The sequence below is a fragment of the Mustela nivalis genome (genome assembly GCF_964662115.1).
Source record: "Mustela nivalis genome assembly, chromosome: 2".
NCBI classification, from domain to species: Eukaryota; Metazoa; Chordata; class Mammalia; order Carnivora; family Mustelidae; genus Mustela; species Mustela nivalis.
The window spans coordinates 145,414,069-145,428,833 of NC_139021.1; the positions used below are offsets into that span (position 1 = coordinate 145,414,069).

At 37.4% G+C, this 14,765-nt stretch overlaps 1 protein-coding gene across 2 annotated transcripts in view; it reads left to right on the forward strand.

Moving 5' to 3' along the window:
- Nucleotides 1-14,765, forward strand: part of BMPR1A (bone morphogenetic protein receptor type 1A) — a 137,961-nt gene that overhangs the window by 101,203 nt on the left and 21,993 nt on the right. For both annotated transcript variants that reach the window (XM_082718018.1, XM_082718019.1), the window contains 3 exons: nt 1,657-1,876; nt 8,853-9,015; nt 11,400-11,502. In XM_082718018.1, coding sequence (XP_082574144.1) covers nt 1,807-1,876; nt 8,853-9,015; nt 11,400-11,502 — 336 coding nt within the window. In that variant the 5' untranslated portion in view covers nt 1,657-1,806. The remainder of the gene's footprint in view (nt 1-1,656; nt 1,877-8,852; nt 9,016-11,399; nt 11,503-14,765) is intronic.

The window sequence follows — 14,765 nt, forward strand, 5'->3', positions numbered from 1 at the left end:
CTGAGGTAATTGTGTCAAGAATAAATAAAATCTTTTTCATTCAGGAATAGTTTAGGCTGAAATCAATAAAATCAATTGTTTGAACCAGAAAAATAAAATTATATTCATCTATATACAAACTAGTGAGGGTTTTTTGTTACCTATTTCAACTATTTTATAGTTGCCAGATCTTAACCTGGGAGATTATGTTTCACACCATCCATAGTAAAAGCTCAATTTTATATAATGAAGTCAGATTTGCAATATTTTACGAAAATAATTTAAAAAAAATTTTTTTTAAATAAACATATATTTTTATCCCCAGGGGTACAGGTCTGTGAATCGCCAGGTTTACACACTTCACAGCATTCACCAAAGCACATACCCTCCCCAATGTCCGTAATGTCCCCACCCGCCTTCTCCCAACCCCCCTCCCCCCAGCAACCCTCAGTTTGTTTTGTGAGATTAAGAGTCACTTATGGTTTGTCTCCCTCCCAATCCCATCTTGTTTCATTGATTCTTCTCCTACCCACTTAAGCCCCCATGTTGCATCACCACTTCCTCATATCAGGGAGATCATATGATAGTTGTCTTTCTCTGCTTGACTTATTTCGCTAAGCATGATACGCTCTAGTTCCATCCATGTTGTCGCAAATGGCAAGATTTCATTTCTTTTGATGGCTGCATAGTATTCCATTGTGTATATATACCACATCTTCTTGATCCATTCATCTGTGGATGGACATCTAGGTTCTTTCCATAGTTTGGCTATTGTGGACATTGCTGCTATAAACATTCGGGTGCACGTGCCTTTTTGGATCACTACGTTTGTATCTTTATGGTAAATACCCAGTAGTGCAATTGCTGGGTCATAGGGCAGTTCTATTTTCAACATTTTGAGGAGCCTCCATGCTGTTTTCCAGAGTGGTTGCACCAGCTTGCATTCCCACCAACAGTGTAGGAGGGTTCCCCTTTCTCCGCATAGGAAAATAATTTTAAGATATATTTCTGTTGCCTTAATGATGAAAACACTGCATATTTAAATATGTGTGATTATCTAGTTAGCCTTTCTCTTCTATGGAATAAATTATTTATTGCAAAGATTGATGTGTTTTTATCACATCTATTAGGATTTGAAAGATTATTGATGAATAGCTTCGTATTTGAAATTCATTTTTTCTTGCTTTATTCTTAATATATTTAGAAATTGTTACTAATAAAATAATTAGAGCAGCCAGAAAAGACTATCGGGGTTATTTAGTGTACTTGTTTTACATATGATTACTCTGAGATCAGGAGAGGTGGCAACCTATTTACTGAATTATTTAAGCTTTTGAATTACAGTGCCTTTTTGTTGTTGGAAATAAAGATAGCTTTATTCCTTAAAAATGTATTTCATTTCTGAGTGGCTCCGTTGGTTAAGCTTCCAAGTCCAGCTTGGGTCATGATCCCAGAGTTAGGAGATTGAGCCCCATGTTTAGCTCCATGCCAGACGCGGAGCCTGTTTAAGATTCTCTCTCCCTTTTCCCCTCTCCCAATTCTCTCTCCATCTCTCCAGCCCCAAAATGTATTTCATTATTTAAAAGTATGTTTAAGCATTTGCTTTTCTCTCTTAGTTTTGAAAACTTTCCAGAATTCAGTTATATTCATTATCTTTTTTGTATTTTTATCTTTCAGGAATCAAGAGAAAGCAGTGGAAGTTGAAGTCATTGTCAAGTAATTGAGACCTTGTGCAAGAAAATCATTTGGATAAAAGTCATTTAAATAGTGACATAACAGCACCAGTTATTAGAGGTGACAGTATATAGGAAACATTAAAATTGAACAATGACTCAGCTGTATATTTACATCAAATTATTGGGAGCCTATCTGTTCATCATTTCTTATTATGTTCAAGGTAAATCATTGTTCATTTAAGTAATCTTATCTTTTTCAGTAATTTATTTCTATGTTTAAAACACTCATTTTTGAAACTGCTCCTTCTACTAATGTCCCTTTTTGAACAGTTAGGCTCAGTATTGCCAGCATAGCTTTTAAGTAAAAAGGCAAAGAATAAGTACATGCCAAATAATTTTGAACTTGACTGTGGTAGAACCATTGTCAAGTATTTGTTAAAATCAGCCTCTCTGAATCTGTTCTTATCCATAACATAGATATTATGATATGCAACATTAAGTCTTGTGAGGATTAAATGAGATAAAGTATAAAATGAAGTATCTGTCGCTAGTTAAGGCTAAGACACAGGGTAACAGGTACTCAAGACTTTGATTTTTTAATTATTTATATTTATTCTGTAATGTGTTTTAAAGGAGAAAGGAATTTTAAAACTAAGTTTTCTTTTGTTTTCATTAAAAAACTTTAGAAAGGTAAGTTGCATTTGTGTATGTGCTAAATACTAAAATTTCTTCATAGAATACTCAAAGTTTTATTTATGAACAACATTGTAATTTTGTGTTCACAGCTTGGAACTCCCGAACAGGAAATTATTGTGATGACTCTGAGGATCAGATGGGCTATATTTGCACATGGGCTTTTTCCCAGATGGTTTAGTTAGGACATTATTTCAAACTAAAGAGATAGTACTATTTTGCAAAAGGTTTTTAGATTAAAGTTATTGGGTCTCTTCATTCCCTTAAGTTTAGATTAAAGTTATTGGATCTCTTCATCCTCTTAAGTTTATGTCATCACAGATTGTTCTTTCATAATGTTTCATTAACAGTAATAAAGATTAACATCTACAAGTAAAAAATAGAATTAACAGCACAAATATTTTGACAGTTTCATTTAAAAAAATTATTTAGGAGCACCTAGGTGGCTCAGTTGATTAAGCACTGCTTTCAGCTTGGGTTGTGATCCTGGGGTCCTGGAATCGAGCCCCACATCGGGCTGTCTGCTCAGCAGGAAGTCTGCTTCACCCTCTGCCTCTCCCCCTGCTCATGTTCTCTCTCTTTCTCTCAAATAAGTAAATAAAATCCTTTTTTAAAAGTATTTATTTATTTTAGAGAAAGAGTGTGCGCACTAATCGGGGAAGAGGCAGAGAGAGAGAGAGAGAATCCCAAGCAGACTCCCTGAACAGCCCATGTTCATGGGCTGAACATGAAGCCAAATGTGGGGCTCAGTCTCCTAACCCTGAAATCATAACCTGAGCTGAAACCAAGAGTCAGACACCTAACCGATTGAGCCACCCCGGGTGCCCATGACATTTTCATTTTAAAGATAAAATTTGTAGCTTCATATTTTATTTTAGGTGTCATTAATACCTTTAGTATTTTCTTGCTCAGAATACAGAAAGCCCTCTTCTAAAAGCCACTTTTGGTGAAATACCAAATTATCTAATAAAATACCTTTATTTAACAGCTCTTGTTATATATTTTGTTAAGCAGCATCAGCCAAAGCTGTCATAGTTTTGAAGATGAGTTAAATCAATAGTAGCATATTTGCTGTCTCACTCCCAGGTAATCAGTATTTGATGTTAAATTTTTTTAAAAATCTGTGTAGATCACAGAAGGCAATATAATTCAAAATTCTTTCCCTACCCTGATTCAAACTGTACTATAATTAAACTTTTATTAGATGAAATGAATTGGTAATTAGTTATCAGGTGCAAGTGAAAAATCTTAATAAGAATTATGTTTCTGTGATGAATAGCCAAATATGTTACATTTCCTTTCAAAAAGATTAGTTTTAGAGTTGCTTTAAATAAAATAAAAATAGTCTTAAAGAAAAGAAAAACCAGTATAGAAGAAAATGTTATTTCTTAGAGATTACCAAGGACCAGAGAGTGATATTAGTGGAAATAACTTGACTTTATCTTCAACTTTAGCTTCATTTGTGTCTTGAGAAAGTAAACCTCTCCATATATTGGTATCCTTGTTGTAAAATAAAAACAATAACATGTATCCTAGATGTAAATGGGAATTTTTAGAGCATTAGATGTTTTGATAAAGATTTAAGTCCTTTACATTGAGATGGTTGGAACAAAGAATGAGTTACCCAATGTCAACATTAATTGCTATTTAGTTCTTGTTTTTGGCTTGGTCACAAGTTTTAGGAACGGATTTTAGCTTTAAGAAACTGCCTAACAAACAGTGACTTAAACAAATAGATTTATTTTTTGATGTAGATGGTAGATAGTTGCTGTTTGCTCATTCAGTAGTTGAGTGGTGTCAGGGTTGACAGCTATAGTTTTCTTGACTTTTCCCTAATGGTTACAAAATGACTGCTGTTATCTACATTGGAGGAAGGAAAAATGAGGAAAGGGTCAGCACTGACTTCAGCTGGATGTGTTATTTCAGGAAAGCAAAATGTCCCCAGAAACCAACTTTCTGCCGGCAGATTTTATCATGTTTTGTTGGATAAACTGAAACAGTTGCTAGGGCTATTGAAAAACTGGGAGACGGAACTGTGATAGTCAGCTTAGATTAATGTAAGTCCATTACCTATGGCCGGACACATGTCCCACCAGACAGAATCAGAGTTTGACAGGAAGATAGGTTGCCTTTGGTCAACTTAAAGAGTCTGGAACAGATTCTTTCTCTTCAGTCAGTTAAGGTGTTTTCAACTATAAATAACAACAACAACAACAACAATAAAAAACCCCAATTCAAAATCTCTTAAACAATAAGGAAAATGTTGTATTCCAAACCAAGAAGTCTGAAGATAGGGGGACTTCAGTAAGTCCATTCCTTGGCTCATCAAGTTTTTTCTCTTTTTCAACTTTGTTCTCCTCCATCTATTAATTTAGCCCTAGGTTAACTCACTTTATGGCCACAGTGTGGCTGCTGTGGGGCCAGGGATCCCATGTAGATATGGCAGCTTTGAGTTGGCAGCATTCGGTAGAAGACAAATGCATGTCTCTCATGTCTCTTTCTAAATGGTAAAGAACTCTTTCTTCAGGCACCTCTCCTCTTCCTCCCCCTTCCTCTTCTAGCAGACTTCCTTGTCACTTTATTGGCAGAATTAATTTATCCTCTTGTGTTAAGTGGTAGTAAGGGGAATGGAACTAAAATTGTTGGATTGGACAAAACAGTTGTCTCTACTGAGGGTAGGGCTGTGCTTCCCTGAATCACATGGAGGAGTGAGCAAATGCTTAAAAAAGGGTGTGTGTGTGTGTGTGTGTGTGTGTGTGTGTGTGTGTGTGTTGCTAGCAAGGTAAAGGGGGAAAGAACACCTAACAGCATCTGTTGCAGGGTATCACATCTGTCCACCTAACATCATACATCCTTACCTCATATATACCCTTCTTGCATGCATATACTGAAAGTGCCCGTGTTGTTGGAAACATTCAGTTCCTCCTCAAATGTATATATGTATGTATAACCCAGAGGTTTATTGACTTAATGCACTCGGCCACTCATTCAGGACTTTTGGGTAGTATGTAACTTTGTCCACCAGGTTCACACGGACGTCTTCATGGTCTAGCAGTGAGTAGCAAAGAGAAATTGTCAGTGCCCAACACACCTAGTATTTAGTAATGAAGAAGAAATTGGATAAGTCCTATATAAACTCCCATTTAGGACAGCTTGGAAGCCACCTTCAGTAATCACTGCTCCATAGCACATAGGTTAAGGAGAATTGTTACTGATGTCCCATTGATGTCTCATTGATGTCCCATTGGTCTCTCCTGCTCTCCTACCATTTGCCTTCTGATTCCTATTCTAGACATTGTGACTTAAGGACCGGGGAGGACTTTCTCTGCTTTGTACAAAGGAAGTCCCTAGATTACTGGGAAAGTAAGAAAAATTATTTAGTCAGGAAAAACATGGTAAAATCATTGATGCCAAAAATTGCCATTAATGACAAAGGTGGTATAAACATGTCTATTTATGGTCACTTGTCTCTTTTAGCCATTCATCTCCATATTTATATATATTTAGTTTTTTCTCAGTTGTTACACTTGAACATGTAAACCTTAAATATTTTTTTGCATGTATTTGTTTTGAAATACAACCTATAACTTCAGCCCATCCAGACCTCATAATTTTATGCTTTGTAAATACAGGACTAGGGGCACCTGAGTGGCTCAGTGGATTAAGCCACTGCCTTCGGCTCAGGTCATGATCTCTGGGTCCTGGGATGGAGCCCCGCATCGGGCTCTCTGCTCAGTGGGGAGCCTGCTTCCCCCCCCCCTCTCTCTGCCTGCCTCTCTGCCTACTTGTGATCTCTCTGTCAAATAAATAAATAAAATCTTTAAAAATAATAAATAGATAAATAAATAAATAAACAAACAAACACAGGACTAGTGAGTAGAAAGAGATTGGCATATTGTAGGAACTAACAAAGCTAGCGTGCCTACACATGATGGAGGGTAGGTGCTGTGAGTTGATGTTGGAGAGGTACACAGGGTCCAAATTCTGCTGGCAGTGGGTGTGGTGAAGAAGGTTGGAGTTTATTCTGAGTGCATATGGAGTCATTAATTGGTTTTAAGCAGGGGGACAAGACAGGATCAGATTTATGTTTATAAGCTAACTCTGGCCCCTGTGTGGGAAATGAATGGCAGGGCCCAAGAACAGAAGTTGGGAGGTCAGCATGGAGATTCCTATCAGAAGTGGCAGGGCATGATGGGCCCAGCTAATAGCAGTGAAGTTGGAAAAAACTGGAAAAACTTGAGATCTATTTTGGAAGTTGGGCCAAAAGACTTGGGAGATGGGTTTGAGGAGAGATATGTCAGTGAGTTCCATTTTGGACAAGTTAATTTTGAGATTATTTAAGCAGTTTAAGGCTGGAGGGGTAAATCTAGGAGCCATCAACAAAGAGATTTGTTTAAACCTTGGGATGGATGCTGTCACCTAGGGAGATAGTGCGGAGAGGCTGTTGCTTTGTTATTTTTCTCTGCATCCGTGCCTCTATTTAGGAAAATCTTACAACTTTAAGATACAGCTTAGTTTTCATTGCTTTTGACACCTAGGCGGAGTTTGTGTTCCAGGCGCCTTCCTTTGTTTACCTTTGTATTATATCACTTTTCACAGTGTGTTTGTTTATGTCTTATTGCCCTTCCCTGTTTCTCAAGGACCAGATCAGTTTCCAGCATTCAGTAACTTGCTTGCACATAGCTGGCCTCTAATCAGTATTTTGTTAAATAAATATTTGAGGTAATATAAACCCCAGGTGCAAATTATTATAATTAGGGTTTTTAATTTCCTAAATTCTGATAGTGTTTTGGGAAATTATATGTGTTGACCATGCTATAACTTTGAATATTCTAGGTAGTGGTGATCTTTTAGTATGCTCTTTGTTATTAAATAATTTCTTCATTTATACCCTTTTTATATATAATTAAGCTCTTTATTATACATTCATGTCTCTATATAACCTTGAGTTGAATTGAGCAGGAATTATTATCACCATTTTTTAGAGATAGAAGAGCTTCAGAGAATAACACCTAGGATATATTTGGGAGTTGAACCCTTACCTTCACACTGTTACTTCCATGTCATTTCTACCACACTATACCACTTTTTCTGTGTTTCACTAGATTTTTGAAAATTAATTGCATGTAGTATATTATTTACCATTTGTTCTCCATGCTTAGATTAATGCTTCCTTCTGTTATTGTAGTGGATTTTAAAGCTGGTGAGGAGAATTCAGATGGCCTCTAGTTCTGTGGTCTTACTAAGTAAATGAGGTCTAGAGAAGTGACATGGCTGGTCCATGATTATCCAGCCAGCTAAACTGTGGTGAGACCATCATAGGACCATAGTAGACCACAGTACAGGTCTCCTCATTTTTAGCCTAGTGGATTTCTTCTGTTCTTGCCCACCATGCTTTTTTGTTACTTTTTACAGTTGATGTTCCTAACGTAAATGAAAGTCTTTAAGCTTTTTATCAATTTAAGGGGTTAAATGAAGATTATTAAAATTCAAAGCATGGAGTCACTAAAAAAAAAAAAAAATAGCAGGACATTCTTTTCCTGTTATGAGTATGTGTTTGTGTGTTACTTTTTCTTGTCAGTAGTTCATTTTGCCCGTACGGCTAAATTTAAAGTCAAGTCCACATTATGCTTGAGCCACTTATCTAACTTTTATAATGAAGTGTTGTTTATACACAGTTCTCTTAATATTTTATACCTGTTTGGCTCTACGTTTTATTCCCTGGAGGTCAGTCCTACAGGAGTAGGCTAGCCAATTTTAGTTGATTCAGACGGAAGAAGAAATTACTGAAACATTTTAGTTCTGTTCTGCTTTCAGCCTGGAAGATTCAGTACCAAATATGACAGTATCTGTCATTTGAGGCTACTTGACTCTAATGCAAGAACACAGTTCTATTTTCATAAGCTAACTACTGCCCTACAGTAACCTTCAGTTTCTGGCAGCATAGGCTGGATTTGAACCAATGACCTTGAGATAAAAGGCACCAGATAATATGATTAGTCTCCTTGCTCTCACAATTCCCTTACTTAAGCAAGTAATGTCCAAAACGAAATGCTTAGTAACTCCACTTCCACCTAGAGACACAAATAAATGACTTTTTTTTTTTAAAGCTAGTCCCAGTTCTTGAGCCAAGGAATTTAAGAACCATAATTCATATATATTTTTTAATGATTGGAAACAATCTCAGACTTCTTGAAATCGCTTCCCATTTTGCACCTTTCTTACAAGTCATGACAATGTTCTACCTTTGCCACATTGTTTTTCTTCCACTGTGCAATATTTGTGACACAGTCCTCTCTGTATGTCTCACAAAACCTGGGATGGTTTTTCTGTGCACAATAGGTTATTAACAAATGTTAAATGTATGAATGAAATGTATTTTTAATTAAACACAGTAGCTGCCATACTATAATAAGAAAACCTAGAAACTTCTCATTGGAAATTGAAATGAAAGAATTAGCTTTTCAGAAATGGTTTATTCACAAATTTCATATTTGAATACAGGGCAGAATCTAGACAGTATGCTCCACGGTACTGGGATGAAATCAGACTCTGACCAGAAAAAATCAGAAAATGGAGTAACCTTAGCACCAGAGGATACTTTGCCTTTTTTAAAGTGCTATTGCTCAGGACACTGCCCAGATGATGCTATTAATAACACATGCATGTAAGTATTTTATGCAGCCCTTCTTGAAGTTATGAGAATAGGAGTGCATTTGATGCTATTTTAGGAATTGTTCACATTGTTTAATTTTTTTCCCCCTTAATTTTATGTGGTATCTTTCCAAAGAGCCAAAAAGCTTCTTGTTCTGCATATGGGAACATTTAGTACTACTACATGATTGATGGTTCTTTTCTTACAGTAACATTGTAATATCCCTTTTAAAGGAGATAAAAGGAATTTGGTATTCATCTAACATTTTGAGCTTATTTAATAATCTTTTTATCATAAAGTTTATTGATACTTATTATAGAAAATTTAGAGATTACTAAAAAAGCAGTTCACCCCAATCTTATAATTCTGAATTGGCTGAAATATTTTACCAAAAGATAGGGGTTGATATTGTGATATTTAATTAATTTTATGTTACTTTCTTACAAGTGAACTCCCAATCCAAGCCTGATTTATATGACAGTTTTAATTTTCCTACTTAATTTTATGTTCACTTTGCAACACATTTGTAAATGAGCATATAATTCTATTCCATATTGTTGGGGGACATCAAAGAATTGAGTTATTAGCCAAAGAAATTCCCTGAATGACACACTCATCAATTAATTAATTGTGTCCCTTTTATGAAGGTAATAACATCTTACTTTGTGCTTTCCTAATTATTGGATACTCCTTGAATGTCACCAGATGTAAAGCAAAAAAGTATACATGTAAAATACTGAAATTTTATGAATAGCTCACCATGTCTTAGATTTGTTGTTTGGTCCTCTGGTGGTGGTTGAATTTATCGTGACAGCTTGGATGATCTGTCACAGGGCTGTGTTCCCCACTGTGGCACCAAGTAATTTCTTGCCAGACTTCTTGTCTGTAGTATGTGCCTGATATGTGTGGGCTGTTAGTGGTTTAGTAATCCAGAATAGAACTGAATCATTAATTTTAACAGACTTTTGCCCCATACTTAGCATTTTTTCCCTACAAAAAAGTAATAATTCTGTAAGAATCTTTTAAGTAGAAATAATATACTTGCTGATGTGAATAAGAACACCCAAAACCTTTTTTAAAAATATTTTATTTATTGATTTATTTGCGAGAGAGAGAGAGAGAGAGAGAGAAAATCTAAAGCAGACTCCCAGCTGAGCATGGAGCCTGCTATGGGTCTCAATCCCACAATCCTGAGACCATGACCTGGGCCAAAATCCAAGAGTCAGACACACTGACTGAGCCACCCAGGCGTCCCACACACACAAAAAACTTTCACAAGTGTCTTCCTACCCCTTAAGGTCTAAATGAATATATTAGGGATAAACTCCAACATACTAATACTAAAATGATAACATTTCGTTAAATACATATATATGTACATTTCTTGAAGCTCTTCAGAAGTTATCCCTTTTTTCTTATCACATTTGGTAAGACACACCTCTCACGATCTTAGTGAGTCTGTTATTCCCAAATATATTTTTCTTTGTCATTTAGTCTGGTTTTGTGTTTCATAGAAAAGTTGTTTTTATTTATTGTCTATTGTATGTGAATACTGAAAATTTTATGGATAAAAAGAGGAAGTGTTTTTTTTTTTCTTTTTAAGATTTTTATTTATTTATTTGATCGAGATCACAAGTAGTCAGAGAGGCAGGCAGAGAGAGAGGAGGAAGCAGGCACCCTGCTGAGCAGAGAGACCAATGTGGGGCTCTATCCCAGGACCCCGAGACCACGACCCGAGCCAAAGGCAGAGGCTTTAATCCACTGAGCCAGCCAGGCACCCCAAGAGGAAGTCATTTTTTTTAAAAGATTTATTTACTTGAAAGCGAGAAAGCAAGCGTGTACGAGTTTGGAGAGGGGCAAAGCAGAGGGAGAAAGAGAGAGAGAGAGCAAGTAAATCTCAAGCAGAGTCCCCACTGAACATGGAGTTTTGCTCACAGGGCCTGATCCCTCAACTCTGAGATCTTGACCTGAGCGGAAACCAGGAGTCAGACACTCAGTCGATTGAGCCACCTAGGTGCCCTAAAAAGGCAGCCATTTTTACACATATTTTTAAAACATTAAGATTCTTTACTTTGTAAAATTTTATAAATCAGCTTTCTGTGATCATGTAACTGTGATTAGCAAAGAGAAGTTACATAGTCATATTTAGAGGAAAGATTAAAAGAAATCTTTTTCCCCTTGGACCATTAGGTTTTAGTTCAGATGTGACCTCTTTTATTTGCCTGAAAACCCATAGAGTTTTGCCAATAAATAACATGAATGTAGTTCTAGTTCAAAAAAACAGGAACTACAGGCCATCAGTATCCAGTCACATTCAAATTGAGATTTAATTGGTACTTTCTGATGTAACATTATTTATTTATTTTTGTGTGTGGGGGGGGGGTCTTTTCTTTTAGAACTAATGGGCATTGCTTTGCCATCATAGAAGAAGATGACCAGGGAGAAACCACATTAGCTTCAGGATGTATGAAATATGAAGGATCTGACTTTCAGTGCAAGGTAAGGATCTCCATTGGGGCCTCTGAAATAAGGAAGGGAGGGACCACATGAACAGTATTCATCTCTCCAGGAGGAGTGTGCCTGGTCTGTTCATCACTGTATCTTCTTGTAAATCAAATATATTGGAGGAAGCTTAGCTCTTGCTTCAAATAGTAAGATTGTGTTTATGTTAATTGAAGTTCCAGATTTTTTTTTTCAGATTATTTTACTTTTTAAAACAAGGTTTAAATCATGCTGTTTGCAGATTGTCATGACTGCAAAAAATATTGTCACAGTATCACCCATGGATTATAAAACTGACTGGAAAGACTTTAGGGTAATGGGCAGTAACCTTTATATCACTGAGACAAGTCCTTGTAAGGAAATCTCAGTGGAGTTATTTTAACAGCAGCAGCAAAGGCATTAGAGGGCTGGTAAGAAAGAGTTTATGAACATCCTGATGGCTGTCGGGTATAAATCTAATCTCTTCAAAATCCTGTACAGTAATTTTACCCCAGCAGTCCTTCAGTGTTTCTGAAAAACAGTTTCAGATGGAACCGTTTGTGACAAATTTAAGGTTTGACTATTTTAGGAAGTTATTTCCATCATTAAGAAATTCTCAGGATTGATAGAAACTTTAAAGGTTATATGGTCCAACCTCTGCTAAAGTTCGGGATCCCTCCCCCACACACACGTATTGCATCCCATCTGTTTTCTAGTGCAACACCTCTAGTAATGGGTCCTTGCCTCCCAAGACCACCTATTTCGTCTGTACGAACAACCTGACCTGATCTTTAGAAAGCTCTTCCTTCTAATGACTATAAATCTCTTCCTACCCCTTTGGACCACAGAGGACAAATCTAAAGCCTCTTTAATAAGATAGCCCTTTACTGTGTGAAGGAAGTTTTCTGTGTGGTCCTGCCTTCCTCCCCATACCCTCTCATCTTTGCCTGGTGAAAATGCGAGTTCCCGGTCACCTCAATTGCTCCGTGTGTGATCAGCTTCAGTTACTCTGGTTTCTCAGGGTTGTATGCAGAATCAAGTGTGGTTTGTCCTGGGGGGTGGGGGGGATAAATAGCTCCTTTCTCTTTTTCTAAATACAGCCAAATCTCATGTTAGATGGCAGATTGTCATACCACACTCTTGAAACCTGTGGAGCTTCCCATCAGCTGAAATCCCCATCATTCACTCACGCTACTGCTGAACCACATCTCTTCCATTCTTTGTTGGTTCTTTTGGTTTCTTGACACAAATAGGAGGATGGGAATGGAATGAGTTTTGTTAAACAGTTGTTACATACTTGTCTATGTTACGTCTTATCATGTTAGAATTAGTCCTTTGCTGTAATTTGTAAGGATTTTGGGGGGGATGCTAATTTGATTATTTCTTCCAGTTTTATGCCATTTGCATGTTTTATCAACCATGAACTCTGTACCTTTTTTAATCACTGAAAATATGGAAGAAAGAACTGTGGTTAGAGCACAGAGCTCAGCAGTAATAACCAGTATCCTGCAAGCCCCCTAAACTAGGTGTATCATAAATTGAACTCACTAATAGAAGTTAGTTGTTAAACTTCACAGTCTGTATTCAAATCTATGTGCTGCTTCTTGCTAGCTGCAGAATTTGGGAGCAAGAAGCTTTTCTTTTTTCAAGTTGTTTTCTTCTAAGGGAGTTGTAAGGATCAAATGAGATAACATATATGTAAAGAGTTTAGCACAGAGGGCTTAATAAATGTTAGCTTTTACAATATTGATAATGTAACTGAGCAGTTGTTAAGCTGGTTATGTGCATCCTTAAGTACACACAGACTGTTACACAAGGATCACATACATGCGTGGATAATTTAGGGGAATTGCTTTCTCATGCCTAGTCCTATATTGTACTCTTGGGCTGCCTGAGAACAGCGTTCCCCAAGCAGTTTCTGTTCCTTTCCCCCTTTGCACAATTGCCCATCTCCTGATTTGCAGATCAAAGGCCTGGGACCGCAAACCTCATTTCCAGACAGTGTTGTAATTCATATCTAAGTATCTAAGCTCACATGACTCTGGTCAGATCACAGAATTGGGCATGGATGGAGGATGGGAGTGGGGGAGTGCAGGAATAGAAAAGGTCCCCCCTCCACCTTGATCATCTGATCTTTGCCCACTCAGACATACGGTTAACTATCGAAGAAAGGTGAGACCTAAGGCTGCTATTGCTGTTCTTGGTCAAGCCACATCGACTCTTCTAGGAGTTTATAAGCATTTTTGGCTTGTTCTAGAATCCCCAGTAGGATCATGGCACACTCACTAGAACAGGAAGAATTTATTTATCAAATATTTAAGGTTTGCTTTTAATGTGCCAGGTACTTGGTGTAAGCTACCTCATCTCCTCACAGTTACCCCACAAAGCAGGTATCTTTGTCCTCCATTTTACAACAGAGGAAACAGAAGCCCAGAGAGAAGTTCATCATTCACAAAGTTAGGAAGTGGCAAAGCTAGGATTTAATAAGCTTTTTGGTTCCAGAGCCCTTGCTTTTTCCATAATACCATGCTGCCTCCAAACTCTAGTTGGCCAAGTCTGCTTTCTTCTTCTTTTAAAAAAAGAAGGAGTATAACCTTTAGCTCTTCAGTGTCTGGTACTCGTTCTTGCTAAAATCTTACCATGGCACTGGCCCTCCAGGCCTCTCTCTCCCTTTGCTGGGTGTGCTCACCGGGCTTCAGCAGGAGCGGGCACTCCTGCAGAGTGCAGGAGCCCTGGAGAGGACCTGCTGCTGTGTCCAGGAGAGCAGCTTCCAAGTACAGCGCTGATCTGTGCCCCTCTCCTGCTGTCTCGTCAGCAGCACATTTGTTGCTTGGTGTCTGTCCTCTAGCAGTGCCACAGAAACCCTTTCTTGGTTTTTCTTGACGTTTTCTCTTCTGCAAGGCTCAGCTCATTTTGGTTGTTCACCTTCCTGCAGCTGTTCTTGGAGCTTCGCAGCCCTTGTACGCATCGTCAGTTAAGTGCTTTTCATTCCATCCTTCGTGGAAGTGTCCTCGGGCTGGGATTATTTCAGAGTCACCTAACTCCTGAATTGTCTCTCTCTTCTCTTTTTATGATCATTTACAAGTAAAAATTGTTTTAATGTTAAAAATTCAGTTAAAGTATAAAACTTGAGCTTTTGAAAGTTTCTAAATACTCTTGACCCACTTTCCCTGATAGAATCTCAAGTCATGGACTCCTGAAGTCTCTTTCTGGCCATCTGATACTTAAGAATAGTATGGTCAATTTCTGCTTATATTGTTGCTACTTGTGTAATGACAAGT